The following is a 21,690-nucleotide window of genomic DNA, read 5'->3' on the forward strand; positions in this document are numbered from 1 at the left end:
GTTGGTCAGGACAATCACACAATATTAGCTTTAGCTTTATTTTTATATAAGTATTCATTTACTTTTGTGAACAAAAAAATATTTTTTTAGTTGCGATAATCTGAGATCCATACTTTTTTTTAATATATTTCTGCAGACAGAGCAGTATAAAGGCTCGTTTTTTATGCAACCAGATATAGTTTGCACTGTTGACATATGTGGGTACATTTGACTTTTTATAATGTTTTATTGAATTTTTTGGTTAGAGTGATGAACACAAAACCACAGTTCTGGTATTAGTTTTTACGTTTTTTTATGGCATAAAAATGCCACTCTAATGATATACAGTAGGTTTGATGAGTTAAAGTGCTGGATCTGAGCTAACTCAGAGTGCACCAAATGTAGCAGCACCTTAGCTGTACATTAAACAAGATTTAGCAGTGGATGGCATGGGCACAACGCCTGTGTCTACACCATTGCATATATGTACACATACTGTACATCTGGATGCAGCAAGTTACATCCCACCAAGAGATATTTGAATGTGATTTTGAGTTTAAGGGTTAAAGACCAGCATATTTTGAGATTTAAGACACTGACCCATAGAGTTTCATTGAGCTATTCACATATCAATTTTAAAAACAGGTCAATGAGACTCAAAACATGTCCTTTTCTTATCTGTTTGGTGGATCAGACTTGGCCATTGAAGTCTATGTGGATATGTGAGTCGTAGATGAAGCGAAAAAAATAAACTTTGAACTTCAGTGTTCCATCTGTTTTTTAACTGATACATTGTTAAAGGGAATCTGTCAGGTGATTTCTGTGTACCCTACTAATAGTATCCTGAAATATGGCTTGGCAGCTCTTTCAGGATATGTAACTTCTTATTTCTCTACGTGGCCCCATTGTGTTGCTGTAAGCCCCGGACAAATTTAATCTTGCGCCGGCAAGTCAAGTATATGTAAAATGAAAATGAATATTCACCCCTTCACACGCCCATCCCTCCCAGCCTTCGTCACTAATTGGATGCAGTCAGACTGCTGTGTTACTCGCCGGAGGATCGCATCGCAATCCTCGGACTGGCCTGCTGCTCTCCTAAACTAAGGCTGAGTTCACACGATGCGTTTTTAATGCGTTTCCGCTGCGTTTTTACAGTTGCGGAAACGCATTAAACACGCATGGTAGAAGGGCAGCAATGTTCCCCAATTGAAATCCGCATGTGCTGTGCCCATGATGCGGATTTTTCCGCAGCGTAAATGCTGCGCTCAAAAATCTGCAGCATGTCAATTAATTTTGCGTAAACGCGGCGTTTTCGCCGCCATTGACTTGCATTAGAACGCGCCAATTCCGCAAGACTGCATTTGTACTTGCGCTATTGGCGCGTTCTAATGTGCAGATGGTCCCCGGGTGTGGAGAAGATGAGACTCTCCTCCACACCCAGGTACCATTAAAAAGCTGTAAAAACAAGAAAAAAATTCTGTCGGCCCGCGCACCGCTCCTGCTTGGTTCCCGGCACTTTGCAGTGAGTTGAAGGACCTGCGCTGACGTCAGAGTCATGTGACGGGTCACGTGGCGCTGACGTCGGCAGGTCTTTCAATTCAAAGTTGCCGGCGAGGGAGAACGGATTGAGCAGGACAGCGCGGGCCATCGGACGGTAAAGTATACATTTATTTTTTATTTTTACCACTCTCTCGGGTCACACTATATAAATCCATGCTAAAATCGCCTGGAAATCGCTTGTCAATCCACATGCGGAAACGCATGTGAATCCGCATGTATTCCGCAGGAAAAACTCATGCACAATCTGCATGCGTTTTTTCTGCCAGGGAGATGCAGAAATGATGCAGAAATTTTCTGCTTCATTTCTGCATCGTGTGCACATACCCTAAGAGTGACAACTGCATAGAAGCACATGCTGTCATGCTAAGGTAAGGAGAGCAGGCAGCCAGTCCGATGATTGTGATGCGATCCTCTGACTGCAACACAACAGGGCCACATTGAGAAATAAACGTTACATATCCTAAAAGGGCTGCCCAAGCCGTATTTCAGGATACTATTAGTAGGGTACACAGATATCACCTGACAGATTCCCTTTAACCCCTTTACCTCCGAGGGTGTTTTGCATGTTAATGACCAGGCCAATTTTTACAAATCTGACCACTGTCACTTTATGAGGTAATACCTCTAGAACGCTTCATCGGATCCCGCTGATTATGAGATTGTTTTTTCGTGACATATTGTACTTCATGATAGTGGTAACATTTCTTCGATATCACTTGCGTTTATTTGTAAAAAAATTGGAAATTTGGTGAAAATTTGAAAAATTTCGCAATTTTCAAAATTTAAATTTTTATGTCCTTAAATCAGAGAGATATATCACACAAAATAGTTAATAAATAACATTTCCCACATGTATACTTTACATCAGCACAATTTTGGAACCAAATTTTTTTTTATTAGGGAGTTATAAGGGTTAAAAGTTGACCAGCGATTTCTCATTTTTACAACAAAATTTACAAAACCATTTTTTTAGGGACCACATCATATTTGGAGTGACTTTGAGGGGCCTTTATTACAGAAAATACCCCAAAGTGACACCATTCTAAAAACTGCACCCCTCAAGGTGCTCAAAACCACATTCAAGAAGTTTATTAACACTTCAGGTGCTTCACAGGAATTTTTGGAATTGGGAAGAAAAAAATGAACATTTAACTTTTTTCACAAAAATGTTACTTTAGACTCAAATTTTTTTATTTTTGCAGGGGTAACAGGAAAAAATGGACCCCAAAATTTGTTATGCTATTTCGCCTGAGCACACAGATATCCCATATGTGGGGAAAAAACACTGTTTGGGCACATGGCTGGGCTCAGAAGGGAAGGCGTGCCATTTGACTTTTTGAATGTAAAATTTGCTTGAATAATTAGCAGACGCCATGTTGCGTTTGGAGAGCCCCTGATGTGCCTAAACAGTAGAAACTCCCCACAAGTGACACCATTTTGGAAACTAGACCACTCAGGGAACTTATCTAGATATGTGGTGAGCACCTTGAACCCCTAAGTGCTTCACAGAAGTTTATAACATGGAGTCGTGAAAATAAAATTTTCACATTTTTCCCACAAATATGTATTTCAGCCCCCTGTTTGGCATTTTCATAAGGGTAAAAGGAGAAATTGCACCATGCAACTTGTTGTGCAATCTCTCCTAAGCAAGCTGATACCCCATATGTTGGGTAAAACCACTGCTTGGGCGTACGGCAGGGTTCGGAAGGGAAATAGCGCCATTTCACTTTTTGAATGGAAAATTTGCTTGAATAATTAGCGGATGTGCCCCTGATGTACCTAAACAGTGGAAAACCCCCACAATTGACACCATTTTGGAAACTAGACCCCTCAGGGAACTTATCTAGATGTGTGGTGAGCACCCTTAACCCCCATGTGCTTCACAGAAGTTTATAACATGGAGCCGTGTAAATAAAAACATCAAACTTTTTCCACAAAAATGAGCCCCAAATTTTTTATTTTCACAAGGGTAAGAGGAGAATATAGAACCTAAAAACAGTTGTGAAATTTCTCCTGAGTATGCCAATACCCCATATGTGGGGAAAATACATTGTTTGGGCGCACGTCAGGGTTAAGAAGGGAAGGTACACTGTGTGACTTTTTGAACGCAAAATTGTCTGGAATCAAGAGCAGACGCCATGTCGCATTTCGGGAGCCCCTGATGTGCCTAAATAGTGGAAACCCCCCAAAATTGACTTCATTTTGGAAACTGGACCCCTCAAGGATTTTATCAAGGGGTATAGTGTACACTTTGAACCCAGCGGTATGACAGAATTTGGTAGCATTAGGTTATCATATTGAATCAGTTGTCATTAGTCTTAAGCGCAAGTGCTCGCTACTTGAGTTTGTATCGGGTACTCGGGTATGCACCATGTATCACGGGTGCTCGACTGACATGTCCCCGCCCCGCATGTTTCACGGTTGTTAGACACCCAAAAAAAAAGCGGGGACCGCTCCCTGCACATAGCAGCGGGTGTCAGCTGTGACAATCAGCTAACACCCGGCGGCAATCGCCCTGCACCGCTTGCGTGCGGGCGCGATCGCATTATGCGTAATAGTACGTAGCTGGTCCATAAGTCCCAGGTCTTACTATTACTGACGTTGTCAGAAAGGGGTTAAGAGTCAATGGATAAAAAAATTCAGACAGTCTACTGCTTCAGTGAGGAAAAAGGATCAGAAAAAACTGAAGCAACTATGATAACACCTGAAAAACATCAGTCCATTTTTCTCCGATAGTAACACTCAAATGGATGGGAGAATGTAGTTTTATACTGAATGGTGAGTGGTGTTTAAGAAAAAAATATCTAGAATTCCTGTTTTTTTTGTTAATTCCTACTAAAACCTGTAATAAAAAGTTATCAAAAAGTCATATGTACCAAAAAGTGAGACCAATGAAAACTACATTTTGCCACGCAAAAAATAATTTCTCATATAGCTCCATTTCCGGAAAAATGTTAAATTATGAATCTCATAATAAGGCGACACAAAATCAACTGTTTTTCTCAAACAGTATTTATTTGAATAAAAGTAATACAACTTAAATAAAACTATACAGTTACATAGTTAGGGTCCATTACATTCAACCTTTCTCCACCAGTCAGATTCTATTGCTAGATTATTTATAACCCACAATGCCATTTGTTGTGAGATCCAGCACTTTTTTGAATGCTGTTATAGTGTCTGGCATTACTACCTCTTGTGGTCAGCATTCAGGCTCGGACTGGCCCATAGGAGAACAGGGGAATCCCCTGGTGGGCCCCTTTGCAGACATGGGCCTCCAACCCCACTGTATGGGCAGCACTTGGCATAATTCACTTGATTCACTAGGTACAGAAAAATGCAGCATATCATCATTCATTTACCAAGCTACCCAGTTTATTATTATAGAGGCATAAGTAAATTTGTGAATGAGGGTAGTGTAATATTTGCATGCAGGTGAATAGTGCCCCCCCCAAAGTTAATGTTACTGGTGGGCCCTTACACTATCAGCATTCCACAGTCTGACTGCTCTAACTGTAAAGAAGCCTTTCCTATTTAGCTGCTGGAATTGCCTTTTTTCAGTAGTAGTGAAGGCTCCCTTGTCCTTTGTACGACCTTTGGAAGGTTTAAGTTATGGGCTGGTCCTTTATATTGACACATATGTATTCATACATATAAATGAGATCTCCTCTGAGACGTCTTTTTTTCTAAACTAAACAAGCCCAACTTTTACAACCTCTCATTATAGGTAGTGCAACAAATTAGATCCCATATTCTAGATGTGTCCTTAAAAGTTATTGGATTACAAGATTTTATCTCTCTTTTTATACATCCTAAAATCTTATTTGCTTTTGCGGCTGCTGCTTGACATTGAGTACTGCTGCTCAGCTTACTTGTAACCAGATTACCCAAGTCCTTCTCCTGTTCTGTAATCCCGAGTACACTCCCATTTAATGTATATGGAGCAATAGGATTACTCCGTCCTGGGTGTATTACTCTACATTTATCTACATTAAACCTCATCTGTCATGTGATTGCCCACACATAAATCTTTTATAGATCATTCTGTAACATACTGTCATGCTCAGTTTTTATTGTCCTACACAGTTTGATGTCATCAGCAAAGACCGACACTTTATTCTCAATCCAGAATGTCATATAAATTTGCAATCGCCATAATTCTACTGACCAATAGAATAAAGATAACACTTTTTTTCTGTAGAAAAGGAAAAATGTTAAAAAACAACAGTAGATTTGCTTCTTTTTTCCTATTTCTTCCCATGTAGAGTTAATAAAAGTCAGGTATTAAATTGTATGTATCAATAAATGGTGCCACTGACAAATACAACCCTTTCTGCAAAAACAAGCCTTCATAAGGCTACATCTACAAAAAAAAGTTATGGCTTCTGGAGAGAGAGAGAAATAAAAATGCAGAAAAAAAAAAGAGTGGCCCTGAAGGCAAAATTGAGCCTGGTATTCAATAAGTTAAACTGAGAAAGACTGGTTAAAACATATGTTGGGGTTGATCTGTAATGTGAATGAATGTATCCTGAAATGTTCATCTGTTTTTTCTTAGTGATAATTGCCTTCCATGCGTCTTTGTTTTTAGAAAAGTTGAAAAAATGTTGAACATAGGAAGTGCCAACCTTTGTATACAGTCCTTTGTTTTCCCTAGGCTCCTAAATAGCAAATCTGTCAAAAACAAAATAGGTGATAAACCCTAAAAAACTATGATGGGTTTCGATAACCAACAAGGAAAAACACTTTTAGACCTTCTCATAACTTAGACTTATATGTATTGTTTGTTGAGTCTACATGTTATTCGAATGTTACTAATCTGTAGCTAAGCTATAATACAGATTTATAGTTATGGCAAGCGCAAAACGCTTAGTAGCAAAAAAAATTATGAAAATATTATAGAGTGGCCATGGAATGTGACATTCATAAACAAGAGTGTGGCCCCCGTTTAATAGCTCGAAGTCAGGTATGTCTATTGGGTATATAAATCCTACAAAACAGAAGGAGTTTCTCAATATAACCAATAGGTAAAGTCCACAATATCAAAACCACGACTAACAAACCACAAAATTGATATTCAAAAGGGACGCAAAAGAATGTTAATAGTATGTTTTATTAACAATTCATATAAATAAAAAGACACTTTAAAATACACAGAAAAATACAAACAAAATGAAAGGTAGCTTAAATGAGGGGAGCAGGAGGAATGTCTGATATAAACATAATATACAGTTAGGTCCATATATATTTGGACAGAGACAACATTTTTCTAATTTTGGTTCTAGACATTACCACAATGAATTTTAAACAAAACAATTCATATGCAGTTGAAGTTCAGACTTTCAGCTTTCATTTGAGGGTATCCACATTAAAATTGGATGAAGGGTTTAGGCGTTTCAGCTCCTTAACATGTGCCACCCTGTTTTTAAAGGGACCAAAAGTAACTGGACAATTGACTCCAAGGCTATTTCATGGACAGGTTTGGGCAATCCCTTCGTTATGTCATTCTCAATTAAGCAGATAAAAGGCCTGGAGTTGATTTGAGGTGTGGTGCTTGCATTTGGAAGGTTTTGCTGTGAAGTAAACATGCGGTCAAAGGAGCTCTCCATGCAGGTGAAACAAGTCATCCTTAAGCTGCAAAAACAGAAAAAACCCTTCCGAGAAATTGCTACAATATTAGGAGTGGCAAAATCTACAGTTTGGTACATCCTGAGAAAGAAAGAAAGCACTGGTTAACTCATCAATGCAAAAAGACCTGGGCGCCCACGGAAGACAACAGTGGTGGATGATCGCAGAATCATCTCCATGGTGAAGAGAAACCCCTTCACAACAGCCAACCAAGTGATCAACACTCTCCAGGAGGTAGGCGTATCAATATCCAAATCTACCATAAAGAGAAGACTGCATGAAAGTAAATACAGAGGGTTCACTGCACGGTGCAAGCCACTCATAAACATGAAGAATAAAAAGGCTAGACTGGACTTTGCTAAAAAACATCTAAAAAAGCCAGCACAGTTCTGGAAGAACATTCTTTGGACAGATGAAACCAAGATCAACCTCTACCAGAATGATGGAAAGAGAAAAGTATGGCGAAGGCGTGGTACAGCTCATGATCCAAAGCATACCAGGCCAGTGGCACTGGGTCACTAGTGTTTATTGATGATGTGACACAGGACAGAAGCAGCCGAATGAATTCTGATGTATTCAGAGCCATACTGTGTGCTCAGATCCAGCCAAATGCAGCCAAACTGATTGGTCGTCGTTTCATACTACAGATGGACAATGACCCAAAACATAAAGCCAAAGCAACCCAGGAGTTTATTAAAGCAAAGAAGTGGAATATTCTCGAATGGCCAAGTCAGTCACCTGATCTCAACCCAATTGAGCATGCATTTCACTTGTTAAAGATTAAATTTCAGACAGAAAGGCCCGCAAACAAACAGCAACTGAAAACCACCGCAGTGAAGGCCTGGCAGAGCATCAAAGAGGAGGAAACACAGCATCTGGTGATGTCCATGAGTTCAAGACTTCAGACAGTCATTGCCAAAAAAGGGTTTTCAACCAAGTACTAGAAATGAACATTTTATTTACAATTATTTAATCTGTCCAATTACTTTTGGTCCCTTTAAAAACAGGGTGGCACATGTTAAGGAGCTGAAACTCCTAAACCCTTCATCCAATTTTAATGTGGATACCCTCAAATGAAAGCTGAAAGTCTGAACTTCAACTGCATCTGAATTGTTTTGTTTAAAATTCATTGTGGTAATGTCTAGAACCAAAATTAGAAAAATGTTGTCTCTGTCCAAATATATATGGACCTAACTGTATGTATATGACACGAATATAAAAGTATTATAACCATATCCTCATAACAATGGCTGCGATTAATGCAACTACATAAACTCATATATGTAAAACATGAGGAGTCACCGCAGAGTTATATACTCAAAAAGTGCAAGTGCATAATACAATATTATAATAATTAGGGATATATGTCCATAAGGGTTTATATATTCAAAACGTGCAAGTACATTTATACAATATTTCAATGATCCCACGGACAATTCAAACCCATGATTATATATAAATAAAGTGATACCCCCTCATAAACATGATTTTGCATTAGCAATCAGCAGCCATAGATAATTCTCAATTGAATGGGAATAATCCCCAACAATAGTCGAAGAATGGTATTAGTACATAAATAGGAAAAGAAATCAATCAAACTGACATACCCCTGCCCCCTCTCACCACTCTTTGCACCTGCAAAGGCTTCCTAAGCGTTTAAAAAGGTCCCTCAGTGTGTTTCAGTAGGCTCCACAATCATGGAGAAGGCTGCTGACTTGACAGATGTCCAGAAGGCAGTCATTGACACACTCCACAAGGAGGGTAAGCTACAAAAGGTCATTGCTAGAGAAGCCGGCTGTTCACAGAGTGCTGTATCCAAGCATATTAATGGAAAGTTGAGTGGAAGGAAAAAGTGGTAGAGAAAGGTGCACAAGCAACCAAGATAACAGCAGCTTTGAAAGGATTGTTAAGAAAAGGGCATTAAAAAATTTGCGGGAGATTCACAAGGAGTGGACTGCTGCTGAAGTCATTGCTTCAAAAGCCACCACACACAGACGTATCCAGGACATTGCCTACAAGTGTCGCATTCCTTGTGTCAAGCCACTCATGACCAATAGACAACACCAGAAGCGACTTAACTGGGCCAACTAGAAAAAGACCTGGACTGTTGCTCAGTGGTCCAAGGTGTTGTTTTCAGATTAAAGTACATTTTACATTTCATTTGCAAATCAAGGTCCCAGAGTCTGGAGGAAGAGTGGAGAGGCACACAATCCAAGCAGCGTGAGGTCTAGTGTGAAGTTTCCACAATCAGTGATGGTTTGGGCAGCCATGTCATCTGCTGGTGTAGGTCCACTATGTTTTATCAAGACCAAAGTCAGCGCAGCCATCTACCAGGAAATTTTAAAGTACTTCATGCTTCCCTCTGCGGACAAGTTTTTGGAGATGGAAATTTCATTCTCCAGCAGGACTTGGCACCTGTCCACATTGCCAAAAGTACCAATACCTGGTTTAAAAACAACAGAATCACTGTGCTTGATTGGCCAGCAAACTCGCCTGACCTTAACCCCATAGAGAATATATGGGGTATTGTCAAGAGGAAGACGAGAGACACTAGACCCAACAACGCAGACGAGCTGAAGGCTGCTATCAAAGCAACCTGGGCTTCCATAACACCTCAGCAGTGCCACAGGCTGATCGCCTCCATGTCACGCTGCATTGATGCAGTAATTGATGCAAAAGGAGCCCCGACCAAGTATTGAATGTATTTACTGATCATACATTTCAGTAGGCCAACATTTCGGATTTTAAAAACAATTTTAAATTGCTGTTATAAAGTATTCTAATTTACTGAGCTAATGACTTATGTGTTTTCATTTGCTGTAAGCCGTAATCATCAACATTAACAGAAATAAACACTTGAAATAGATCACTCTGTAATGGGTATACCAGTAAAGGCTAACATAATCAATCGCTTCTTCATGCCTTGCAAGCTTATATTTTTCTTTGAATAGGCTATACTTTCTAGTTGGTCATATTTTTCTGAGTCATTTATTTCATAAGCCTCCTAACCTTTCCAGTATAATGAATTTTTTAAATATTATGTTCAATTTAATCAATAATTTAAGGAGACGTAGAGATATTCAATACCGTGATACCATATTTTATTAGCAATCCTCGTTCCTGAAAACTTTAAAGAGTAATGGTGGTTAATATTTTTTATATTTTGTTGTTTTTTTAATTGCAAGCAGATCAGTTGGTGGTCCAAGTGCTGAGACCTCCTTTGATCAGGCAAAAAAACACAACGAGAAGTGCGTACCTCAAGAGACAGAAGCACACCACAGCTCCTGCCAGAGCACACAGCCCCTGCCAGAGCACACAGCCTCTGCCAGAGCACACAGCTCCCGCCAGAGCACACCACAGCTCCTGCCAGAGCACACCACAGCTCCTGCCAGAGCACACAGCCCCTGCCAGAGCACACAGCTCCCGCCAGAGCACACAGCTCCCGCCAAAGCACACCACAGCTCCTGCCAGAGCACACCACAGCTCCTGCCAGAGCACACAGCCCCTGCCAGAGCACACAGCTCCCGCCAGAGCACATAGCTCCCACCAAAGCACACCACAGCTCCTGCCAGAGCACACCACAGCCCCTGCCAGAGCACACAGCCCCTGCCAGAGCACACAGCTCCCGCCAGAGCACACAGCTCCCACCAAAGCACACCACAGCTCCTGCCAGAGCACACAGCTCCTGCCAGAGCACACACACATATTGGAGCATGGATGCAATAGAAAGTGTTCCTGTCTCCCGAGTTCTGTACTTCTCAGGGTATTTTTGCGCTATTTGTGGGTATCTCAGCGATCTGCTTGCAATTAAAAGAAAAGCAAAATATAAAAAGTGTTAATCCACGTTTAGTTACACTTTAATGTTTTGTGCTATGTGTACTTTGCCACTTGCCAAGAAAGAAAAAACAGCTGACAAAAGAACAACTCTATATGGTACAGAAGTATATGCTGAGTGCATTATATTGCCAAGGCGGTCATGGCTTCCATGCTACAGAAGTGATAAGAAGCAGTAAAAAGGCTTTTTTATGTGCAGCATTCTGGTTTAGATCTCATTCAGATGTCAGTATTTGGCGTCAGTGTTTGGATGCCAAAACCAAGAGTGAAATGTACAGAGAAAAACTATAATTGAAAGATTTACACCTCTTCTGTGTTCTGGAGAAACTCCTGGTTTTGGCATACAAACAGTGATGAAAAATCACTGACGTCTGAATGAGCCCTTAATGTAAGTTGGCTTCTAAATGGTGATTGTGATCAAGCTGTGAGTTGCTGCTGTGAGAGAGGCAGGCAGAGTTTCTGCTGCCAATATTTACATGTCATTTTACATGATAGCCCACGATATCAACACATAGTGCAGCTATCATGGTCCACAGCTTCTGGGTCCATGCTTATTTCTGTTGTTAACTTAAAGAGGACCTGTCACCAGGTGAAAAAGGACCAGTTTTTACTTTTACATTATTCTTTTTGCTCACTTGAGTATTCTTTTTGTATATATATATATATATATTTTAAATCTTCCATATGGTTCCAGAGATACGGGCCTTTTTGTTTACTGCTAATTTTTCTGGTCATTAATAAGGGCTGTGGCTCACAGGATTATTACCCTGTGAACAACACTCCTTTGGAAAAGACCATAAGAATTAGCACTAAATAAAAAGGCCCATACTTCTGGAACAGTATGGTCGATTTAAAAATAAATAAAAATGATCACTTGAGGGAGCAGTAGGACTAAAATAAGAGCAAAAATTGGCCATCTTTTACTTGGTGACAGGTCCTCTTTAATGCTCTTGTTAACTTTCTAGCCATAAGAACTCAAAAGAAATGTTCCTCATACACAATAAACCACTGATCACACAGGACAAATTGTGCAGGAAAAGCCATGTCCTTCATATTTCCCTGCTGTTTGTTCTCATGTTTAATAGATTATTTAGAGATGCATTTCTGTAGTATAAATTGAGGCACACTTTTATTATATTTAATTAGTGTTACATAGTTAGCAATGTTTCCAACATTGTTACCGTTTACTTCTTTCAAATAGGGGATACAATAAAACATTATATATGATGTCTATTTACAGTATAAAGTAATTTCTAAAATTCAATAATTGCAAATAATATATAATTTGACTATCTATTCAGGTGTACAAAAAGAACACACTAACATGAACTCTACAGAATTCAGAAAGAGAGGAAGGGATATGGTGGACTACATTGCAAATTACCTGGAGCAGATTGAATCACGGCAAGTGTTCCCAGAAGTGGAGCCTGGATACTTAAGACCCATGATTCCAGATTCTGCCCCAGAAGAAGGGGAGACATATGAAGATATAATGAAAGATGTTGAGAGAGTTATCATGCCTGGGGTAAGAAATACCTGTATAAGGGCCATTAATAACAATAACTACACGTCCATTAATTATTTTATTGTGTTATATTTATATAGACTTTATTGTGTTGATATTCAAGAGAATAAAGTTTTCTGTATTTAAAACTGTATATTTTATCTATTTTATTAGTTAAAAATTAGGTAATCAACTGATTACCCATATTACCCAACGTTCCATAGAGTATTTTGGGATAAATGTTTAACTGTTTTTAAGTCTAAAAATTCACCAAGATGCCCCACATGCTCTAAATGGATAAAAGTGTGTCCTTAGTCCAACTAAACTAGCACATTTACAGAAAGTTGGTGAGAGCTAGCTATGGGATGAAGGAACCTTCAACTGACAACTATCGTCTGTGTATGGCTGGTTTAAGGGGTTTGTCAAGGATTAAAAAAACAGCACCACCCAGACCATGGGATAGTAAAAATATATGAACTTTGCACTCCAAAAGTATTAAACGTAGACAATCCACTTGTGTAAGTAACTGACATTTTGGCCACAACTATAGGAGGTAATTTATCCCCTATATAAAGCTGGCCTGCTGTTCCCCCTGACACAAACGCCCCCCCGAGGAAGCTGAACGTGAAACGCACGTTGGGGCTCATCCACGTCCTTGTATATCAGGCTTTACATGCATATTATATGTCTCTGGTTGGGATTGATGTGGGTGCTTTTTACTATACCCTATATGGATTGACGCAGTAACGGCATTATTTGTTCTCTGGGCTAATACCTTATGAACTTACTGTTGGTGTATTCACCTCCTTATTATCTTATTTGTTGCATGCATTATTTCTTTGACAATATTATACATACAGTACAGACCAAAAGTTTGGACACACCTTCTCATTTAAATATTTTTCTGTATTTTCATGACTATGAAAAGTGTACATTCACACTGAAGGCATCAAAACTATAAGGGGCCTGGTCAGTCTGTGAGCAAGCAGGAGTTCCCCTGGCCAGGTGGAGTTGTAGGCCTCCCCGTCTATCTGCACTCTTCCTGGCTACCTTGCTGTGAGTGAGTGGAAGTAGCCCACGTCCCTGAGTATACCGTGTGGTGCTCACCCGTATGGCTGGTGACTTGGGGCCTTCTGATAGCCTCCGCTCCTCGATGGCGGTGCTGGTCCCTTCCTTGTGACTGAGCCTCCGGGCTTCTTTGGCCAGAGGACCTGGAATCCCCTGCCGGCTGGTTTCTGCTGCTGGACTTAGAGGTTCCCACAGCCTCGGACTCCGTTGTCCGGTAGTAGTCTCTTCATCCAGGACGAGCAATATATCTGCTTCCAGTCCCTGGCACTCAGCTCCTGCTCCTACAGAGCTCCTAGCTGTTTCTCGCCCTGTGTCTGGAACTTCACTCCAGGCTCTGACTCACTAACCCCGCCCCAGACCCAGTTTATATAGGGCAGATTCCTCCCCTCCCAGGTCTGGGCAGGAGGTGTTGCATGCTTAAGGGCTCCTGACCAGGAAACCTCCCACTTGCTCTCAGACGTAATATTTCTATTACTGTGGTAACCAGACCCCTGGGGTGCCACACTTACACAGCCTGGAGGTGTGTTTGGGGTCATTGTCCTGTTGAAAAATAAATGATGGTCCAACCAGATGGAATAGCATGTCTCTGCAAGATGCTGTGGTAGCCATGCTGGTTCAGTATGCCTTCAATTTTGAATAAATCCCCAACAGTGTCACCAGCAAAGCATCCCCACACCATCACACCTCCTCCTCCATGCTTCACGGTGGGAACCAGGCATATAGAGTCCATCCGTTCACCTTTTCTGCGTCACACAAAGAGGTGGTTGGAACCAAAGATCTCAAATTTGGACTCATCAGACCAAAGCACAGATTTCCACTGGTCTAATGTCCATTCCTTGTGTTCTTTAGCCCAAACAAGTCTCTTCTGCTTGTTGCCTGTCCTTAGCAGTGGTTTCCTAGCAGCTATTTTACCATGAAGGCCTGCTGCACAAAGTCTCCTCTTAACAGTTGTTGAAGAGATATGTCGGCCACTAGAACTCTGTGTGGCATTGACCTGGTCTCTAATCGGAGCTGCTGTTAACATGCGATTTCTGAGGCTGGTGACTCGGATAAACTTATCCTCAGAAGCAGAGGTGACTCTTGGTCTTCCTTTCCTGGGGCGGTCCTCATGTGAGCCAGTTTCTTTGTAGCACTTGATGGTTTTTGTAACTGTACTTGGGGACACATTCAAAGTTTGCCCAATTTTTCGGACTGACTGACCTTCATTTCTTAAAGTAATGATGGCCACTCATTTTTCTTTACTTAGCTTTTTTCTTGCCATAATACAAATTCTAACAGTCTATTCAGTAGGACTATCATCTGTGTATCAACCTGACTTCTGCACAACACAACTGATGGTCCCAACCCCATTTATAAGGCAAGAAATCCCACTTATTAAACCTGACAGGGCACACCTGTGAAGTGAAGACCATTTCCGGTGACTACCTCTTGAAGCTCATCAAGAGAATGCCAAGAGTGTGCAAAGCAGTCATCAAAGCAAAAGGTGGCTACTTTGAAGAACCTAGAATATAAGACATATTTTCAGTTGTTTCACACTTTTTTTGTTAAGTATATAATTCCACATGTGTTAATTCATAGTTTTGATGCCTTCAGTGTGAATGTACAATTTTCATAGTCAGGAAAATACAGAAAAATCTTTAAATGAGAAGGTGTGTCCAAACTTTTGGTCTGTACTGTATATGGGCACTAGCATTGGAGGTTTCTACTTCTCCTGACTGCTATTATTTCTGTTTACTTTGCACAAGCACTTTATCTAAATTATTTGTATTTTATTCCATATCCTGCCCATTATGCTGACATGCTGCGGTATATCTTATATTTAACTCTTATAGGACCATACCCCTTCCTTTCTATGCAGTCACTGACTATTTCCGCCTAGATTACTATACTTCTTGTACAGACATGGCACTTTGGTGTCGCTTCTGTTCTCTTTTTTCATCATGTTCCTTATTTTTTTAAATGTTTTTATTGTTTGTTCAAATAAAGTTTTCTTGATTTGTACTTTTCATGCTCCTGTTTCCTATATATTTATTTGGTTCCTGTTTTGGTAAATTAGGAGGCTTTCATCAGAAAGGATTGCAACAACATGGGAAAGGCAAGCAAACTAAGTGATGCTAATGGCACTCCGGAGATAAGAACATCAGTGCCTGGAAATCGAATGCCAGGTCCCAGTCACTGATGTGCTTATCTCCATTATCATCACTTTATTTGGTTGCCTTTTACACATTATTGCAATCTGTTCTGATGAAGGCCTACTAATCAACTCAAGCGACAATTACTTATACAAGTGGATAGCCTATGTTTAATAAAACTACTGTCTCACATTCTTTTGGAGTGCCAAGTCCATATATTTTTAATATTTTTGGAGTGGAATCCAACTTGAGCACACACCCAAAAGGAGAGCAGCGCAGAATGCTTTTTATTCAGGCCATTGGATGTGCATGGTATTACAGCTCAATTTTATTCACTTCAATGGGAATGAATAAAAGACTAGATGCAACCCATGGTGCTAATAATAGTGATTTTAAGAAAGCATCAAGCATTAATACCATGTGGGTGCATGAAAGCCAAATGTGGGATGATTCCTTTTCTTAAAGAAAATCCAAGTGTAAGATGGAGGCTTCAGCATCCAATAATGATCGACTAGTAATTATAAACACAGCAGCAATGTTTTGATCGTTATTACAGATCTAATTGTTTGACAAGTCCCAGGTCTAGATATCTACAGTATATTTATTGTAAGAAGGCGTCTGTCACGGGGAAACTGCAACAGAGAGGGGCAAGAAGATTGCAGCATCTCGTTACCCGAACTCCTGCACTTATTAGAACTGATTCACCATCCTACTAAACAGTGCAGGTTTCCTTTCTCTCAAAGCAGCAGTTAATTAGTTCAGATGATCTCCTAATCAAGTCTACAAAATAATGGAAATTTACTTATTAACAAGTGACAAAAAAATTATTATATTTTAGATGTTCTGGTTTACTCCTTGTCTAATATGTGAGTGGCATTGCCGCAATGTAACAATATTAGGGTATGTTCACACATCATTTTTTGCTGCATTTGTTTCACACATTTGTTGCCAAGAAAAAGGCAGCATTTTACTATCCCAGCAAAGTGAATGAGATTTCTGAAATCTGATGAACATGCTGCTTATTTTATCCTTGCAGATGAGAAGCAGTTTCAAATCTGCAGCATGTCACTTCTTTCAGCATTTTTTCAGCGTTTTTCACCTATTCTAATGAATAGGTAAAAAAGACACATCAAAAACACAAGTTTTATGCAGTATTTTTCCTGCCAAGAGACATGTTTTTATTGATGCAAAAATTTCTCCAGCAAATACTTAACTTAACAAATACTGTACACATACCTTTAGGCTATGTTCACATGTAGCGTTTTTTTTCTGCAGCAAAACCTCCTCTCTTTGCAGTAAAGAAGCAGCGTCAAAAAAGCAAGTTTTGCTGATTTTTTGTTGCGTTTTTGCAATGTTTTTGCTGCATTTTTTTACTGCAGTTTTGTCAGTTGTCAAGATTTATCACAGCCCAAGAAAGTCACGCAGAAACACTCGCTGCGATCTTTGTGTTGACCAGCTCTCTGCTGCCCCCTATCGTCCGGACAATTACACGATTGGCCGACGATCAATAGGGGAGACCGCAGGCTGTCTCCACTAATAGGCCAGTTATTGGGAAACTAACAGTGAGCGTATGATATATGCAACTCCAGATTTCATGGAATATATGTTTATACCCCCATACAATCACTGTTATTTCCACAATAACCCCAGAAAGATTATTAGCTGACACCACCAGTCATATTTTATACAGGCTGATTGGAGGTCTGGTTCTGGTAGCGTATGGCTTTGGGGCACGGTTTACAAAAGAAAAGGGACAGAACTGTTACATTTTATATTTAATCCAAAATGAGGCAGCGTTTATGAAAACTGTACAAAAGATTTTACAAACGGGACGAGAGAACTTACTACAGTGATCACAACGACGATTCAGTTTAGCCGAAGAAGAGCGCTTCGCTTGGGGCCGTTCAGTAAATGGGATTCTTGCATACACGATGTATATCTCTCTACACGAGCCCAAATCACAGTTTGCCTTGATCATTTATCAGCCCCTGAGTCCCACCCCCCTACCCCTGTGTGATGACCTCATGTAGGCTGGGTTGTGGGCTGTCCTTCAGGATTTTATGAAATCCCAACTGATGCAATAACTCCTCTCCGGATTACTGTAGAAGTTTGAGATTGCCGCCATATTTTCCATCGGGATTTTACCTCTCCATAGATAGTAAACATGGCATGGCTTGTGTCAGTTATCTGGTTACTTTGGATTCATGGTTCATAGCCAGGGGTTACAGTTATGAAAAAACAAGTGTATTCTTCCCCGGTTCACCCTGACATTGAAGATTTATACCCCATCCCTATCGGATTGATACAAACTCCAATATTCCATATTTTCTTTTGGAGACATACTGTCTGCTGAAGCTGTGCTGATGAAAGGAATGTGTATGCTGGGTGACAAAAAAGACAAGCTGTGTGCATGAAATTTCTGAAATCTCATAGACTTTGCTGGTACTGTAAAACGCAGCAGAAAATTTGCATTAAAAACGCTGAAAAAACAGCACATGTGAACATAGCCTTAGTGTTTCAGATCTTTGTGAATATTCAGCAAGAAAAACAAAAATGTGTTAATTTTTTTTTTTACATTTTCTTTCAGGTCACTCACTGGCACAGCCCATATTTCTTTGCTTACTTTCCCACTGCGAGTTCATACCCAGCAATGCTTGCTGATATGTTGTGCGGAGCTATAGGATGCATTGGCTTTTCTTGGGTAAGTTTGCGGATTGCTTTCTGTGGCAGGAATATATTTAATCTCCATATCTAATACATATATGATGCCAAAGTATATGTGCAATTAGATGGTAAGCAACTAAGCAGATCTCAGTAGCTGAACAAATGTGTTTTCTTGAAGAATTATGCCATTTTCTTTTTTTAATTTTCTATGTAGCACAAATAACAGAATACTTAGCACACATTATTTCATGATTTACTTTGCGTTATAAGATCACAATAAATTATAACGTCTATATTTCAGTTATCAATATATCAATAATTGAAGGTTCTGTGAACTAAATTAGAAATCTAGCTCGTTTAAGGCAAAAAATCTATTTATTCTTATATAATATTTACAAGATACATCTATTGTCATTATTTCTACTATTTTCATGTTTATATTCATGTTTATTTCTCTAATTATTACAAGGCTTCAAGTCCAGCATGCACAGAGCTGGAAACAGTAATGTTAGACTGGCTGGGGAAGATGGTTGGTTTGCCTGAACAGTTTTTAGCTGGCAGCAAAGGTGAAGGTGGAGGAGTAATTCAGGTAAGAAGCCACTTTTTAAACAATAAAGACACTAAAAGTTGATTCATTAAAAAGAGAATATATGTAGACATACAGTGGATATAAAAAATCTACACACCCTTGTTAAAATGTTGAGTTTTAGTGATGTAAAAAAAATCATACCAAGAAGAATCATTTCACAACTTTTTCCACCTTTAATGTTACATATAATGTGTACAATTCAACTGAAAAACAAACTGAAATCTTTTCAAGTGGAAAAATAAAAATAGAGAACTAAAAAAATGTGGTTGCATAAAAATATGTACATCCTTAAACTAATACTTTGTTGAAATAACCTTTGAATTTATGACAGTATTCGGTCTTTTTGGGTATGAGTCTATCATCATGGCACATCCAGAATTTGCAATCTTTTCACTCTTCCTTGTAATAACACTCCAAATCTGTCAGATTGCGAGGGTATCGCCTATGTACAGTGCCCTTTTCAGGTCAACCCACATATTTCAATTGGATTCAGGTCTGCGCTATGCCTGGGTAATTTCAAAACTGTGATCTTCTTCAAGCGAAGCCATTCTTTTGTCGATTTGAAGGTATGCTTCGGGTCGTTGTACTGAAAGGTGAAATTCTTCTTTATCTTCAGCAATTTAGCAGAGGCCAGAAGGGTTTGGAGCACAATTGACTGATATTTGAAACTGGTTATAATTCCTTCCACCTTGTCTAAAGCCCCTGTTCCAGCAGCCAAAACCAGCCCCAAATCATAATGCTCCCTCTCCCATGCTTCACTGTGTGTATGGTGTTCTTTTGGTCATGCACAGTGTTGGATTTGCAACAAACATACTTTTTATAAGTATGGACAAAAAGTTCAACATTGGTTTCATCAGACCATAACATTTTTCCCACAGGCTTTTAGCAGGCTTCATGTTTGTTTTGGCAAAACATAGCCAGGCTTGGATATTTTTCTTCTGCCTTGTCACACTAACCCACAGGCCAGCCACATGGAGAACACAGGGGGTTGTAGTAACATGCAGCACACAACCAGTTCTTGTTAATGTCACTGTTGTGTCATATTTAAGCCGCTTCTTGATGGAGGACTTCACAGTGTTACATAGTATATCTAATATCTTGGAAATCTTTTTTTACCCTTCTCCTGACTGATAACTTTCAAAAATAAAATCCTTTTGTTGTAAAATGCAACTAATGAAATGTAAGGAAAATCCGACTGGACCAGCTAAACTTTTTATGGAGTTAATGATGGCAGCTTAATACTGACTACTATATAACATGATATTGTAGGGAGAAAAATGGGGCACTCACTACTGCGCATTAAAATATCCTTTATTTGCGGTTTCAAATAGAGTTAGTGGAGACGAAGTGGCTGACAGCCATTTCACATGTGAGTCTTGCTTCCGCTGAGCCTAAACAGCATACGTCACTACCTCCTTACATACAAAACATTACACATGCAAACAATTAAAAACATCCATTATCTAAATTGTAGGACAAGCTGTTACAGTGCAATAATTATTAATCTCAGGAAAACATCCAAAATTGTATTCTATTTTTGTAAAAAAAAAAGGGCTAAGGTCATTCAATTATTTAATCCACCTGGGCTCAGTGCCTCAATATGCTGTATTTGTTGAGCTTCTAGCAATAGTTGATTATATTTGTCGCCGTCCCCACATGGTACTGGGATCTGACAAAAAGCAAGAAAATGCATTCAATGTGAATTGCTAGCATGACACTCTTGCATGTACTGTGTTAGTCTAGGAGAACCTTTACCAGCTTCGGAAGATTTAACATGTTTTTTAAATCTTTGAAACATAGGATGTACTCTTTTATCTATGTAAAAATGTCCGCAATCACATATAACAGCATACACCACACCTGGGATCTACATTTGTAAAGAAAATAAATCTTATTTTAACGCGTAGTGGTGCGTGCCTCATTTTTCTTCCTACAATATGATATCTTTCATTCCTGGTGAGCACCATCGAGATGGTTTATTAGCTGCTGAATGTTGGTAATTTTTCATTGATGTTTAGCACACATAATGTGTATGGTAGCAGTGCTGGATCCCTGTTTTTATACATTTACTGGTCACTATATAACTTGAGTTTAAATGTGATTAGGTAATTCTGAACACAACCACATCTCCAATTACAAGAGGGTGTTCACACTTATGCAAACATATTAGTACATATTTTTACAGATTATGGGTGACATTAAAGGAAGAAAACATTCCGAAACTATTCTTTTTCACTAGATGTTTTTAAATGACAGAAACCTGACATTTTAACAGGGGTGTGTACATTTTTTATGTCCACTGTATGTGGCCCCCTTCTGATGACGACTGCAGATACTGATTTCCCCTACTGACATCAGGTATATCATAGCATTACGAGAACTTGATAGCTGGGTTAAAATTAAATTTCTACAGATACAACAGTCTCCATCTGAATGATCTGTAGGAAAGAGCTTGTAAACCATCTCTTCCGACTCAGATAATACGTGAGCACTGCAGCCAATCAGTGGATACTGACAAAAAACAACTGTAACCTGTAAATTGGTGGGGGTCACCCGTAGCAGAATGCAGGAGCAACAGAACTCGGTAGATGAGAGTGAGAATATGTATATAGGGCTTGTCACATGGTGCTATACATATCATATATATATATGTATATTATTATTATTATTTATTATTATAGCGCCATTAATTCCATAGTGCTTTACATGTTTAACCCCTTAACAACCTTGGGTCT

The 21,690-nt window shown here is 39.4% G+C and overlaps 1 protein-coding gene across 2 annotated transcripts in view; it reads left to right on the top strand.

Annotated features, from left to right (window-relative positions):
• DDC (dopa decarboxylase) overlaps positions 1 to 21,690 on the top strand; it is a 379,409-nt gene that overhangs the window by 144,110 nt on the left and 213,609 nt on the right. For both annotated transcript variants that reach the window (XM_073678337.1, XM_073678336.1), the window contains exons 2-4: positions 12,300 to 12,523; positions 18,290 to 18,403; positions 18,836 to 18,955. In XM_073678337.1, the coding sequence (XP_073534438.1) occupies positions 12,323 to 12,523; positions 18,290 to 18,403; positions 18,836 to 18,955 (435 nt within the window). In that variant the 5' untranslated portion in view covers positions 12,300 to 12,322. The remainder of the gene's footprint in view (positions 1 to 12,299; positions 12,524 to 18,289; positions 18,404 to 18,835; positions 18,956 to 21,690) is intronic.

This window comes from Phyllobates terribilis, unplaced genomic scaffold (assembly GCF_046119375.1).
Source record: "Phyllobates terribilis strain yellow unplaced genomic scaffold, ASM4611937v1 Scaffold_4__5_contigs__length_816908805, whole genome shotgun sequence".
NCBI classification, from domain to species: domain Eukaryota; kingdom Metazoa; phylum Chordata; class Amphibia; order Anura; family Dendrobatidae; genus Phyllobates; species Phyllobates terribilis.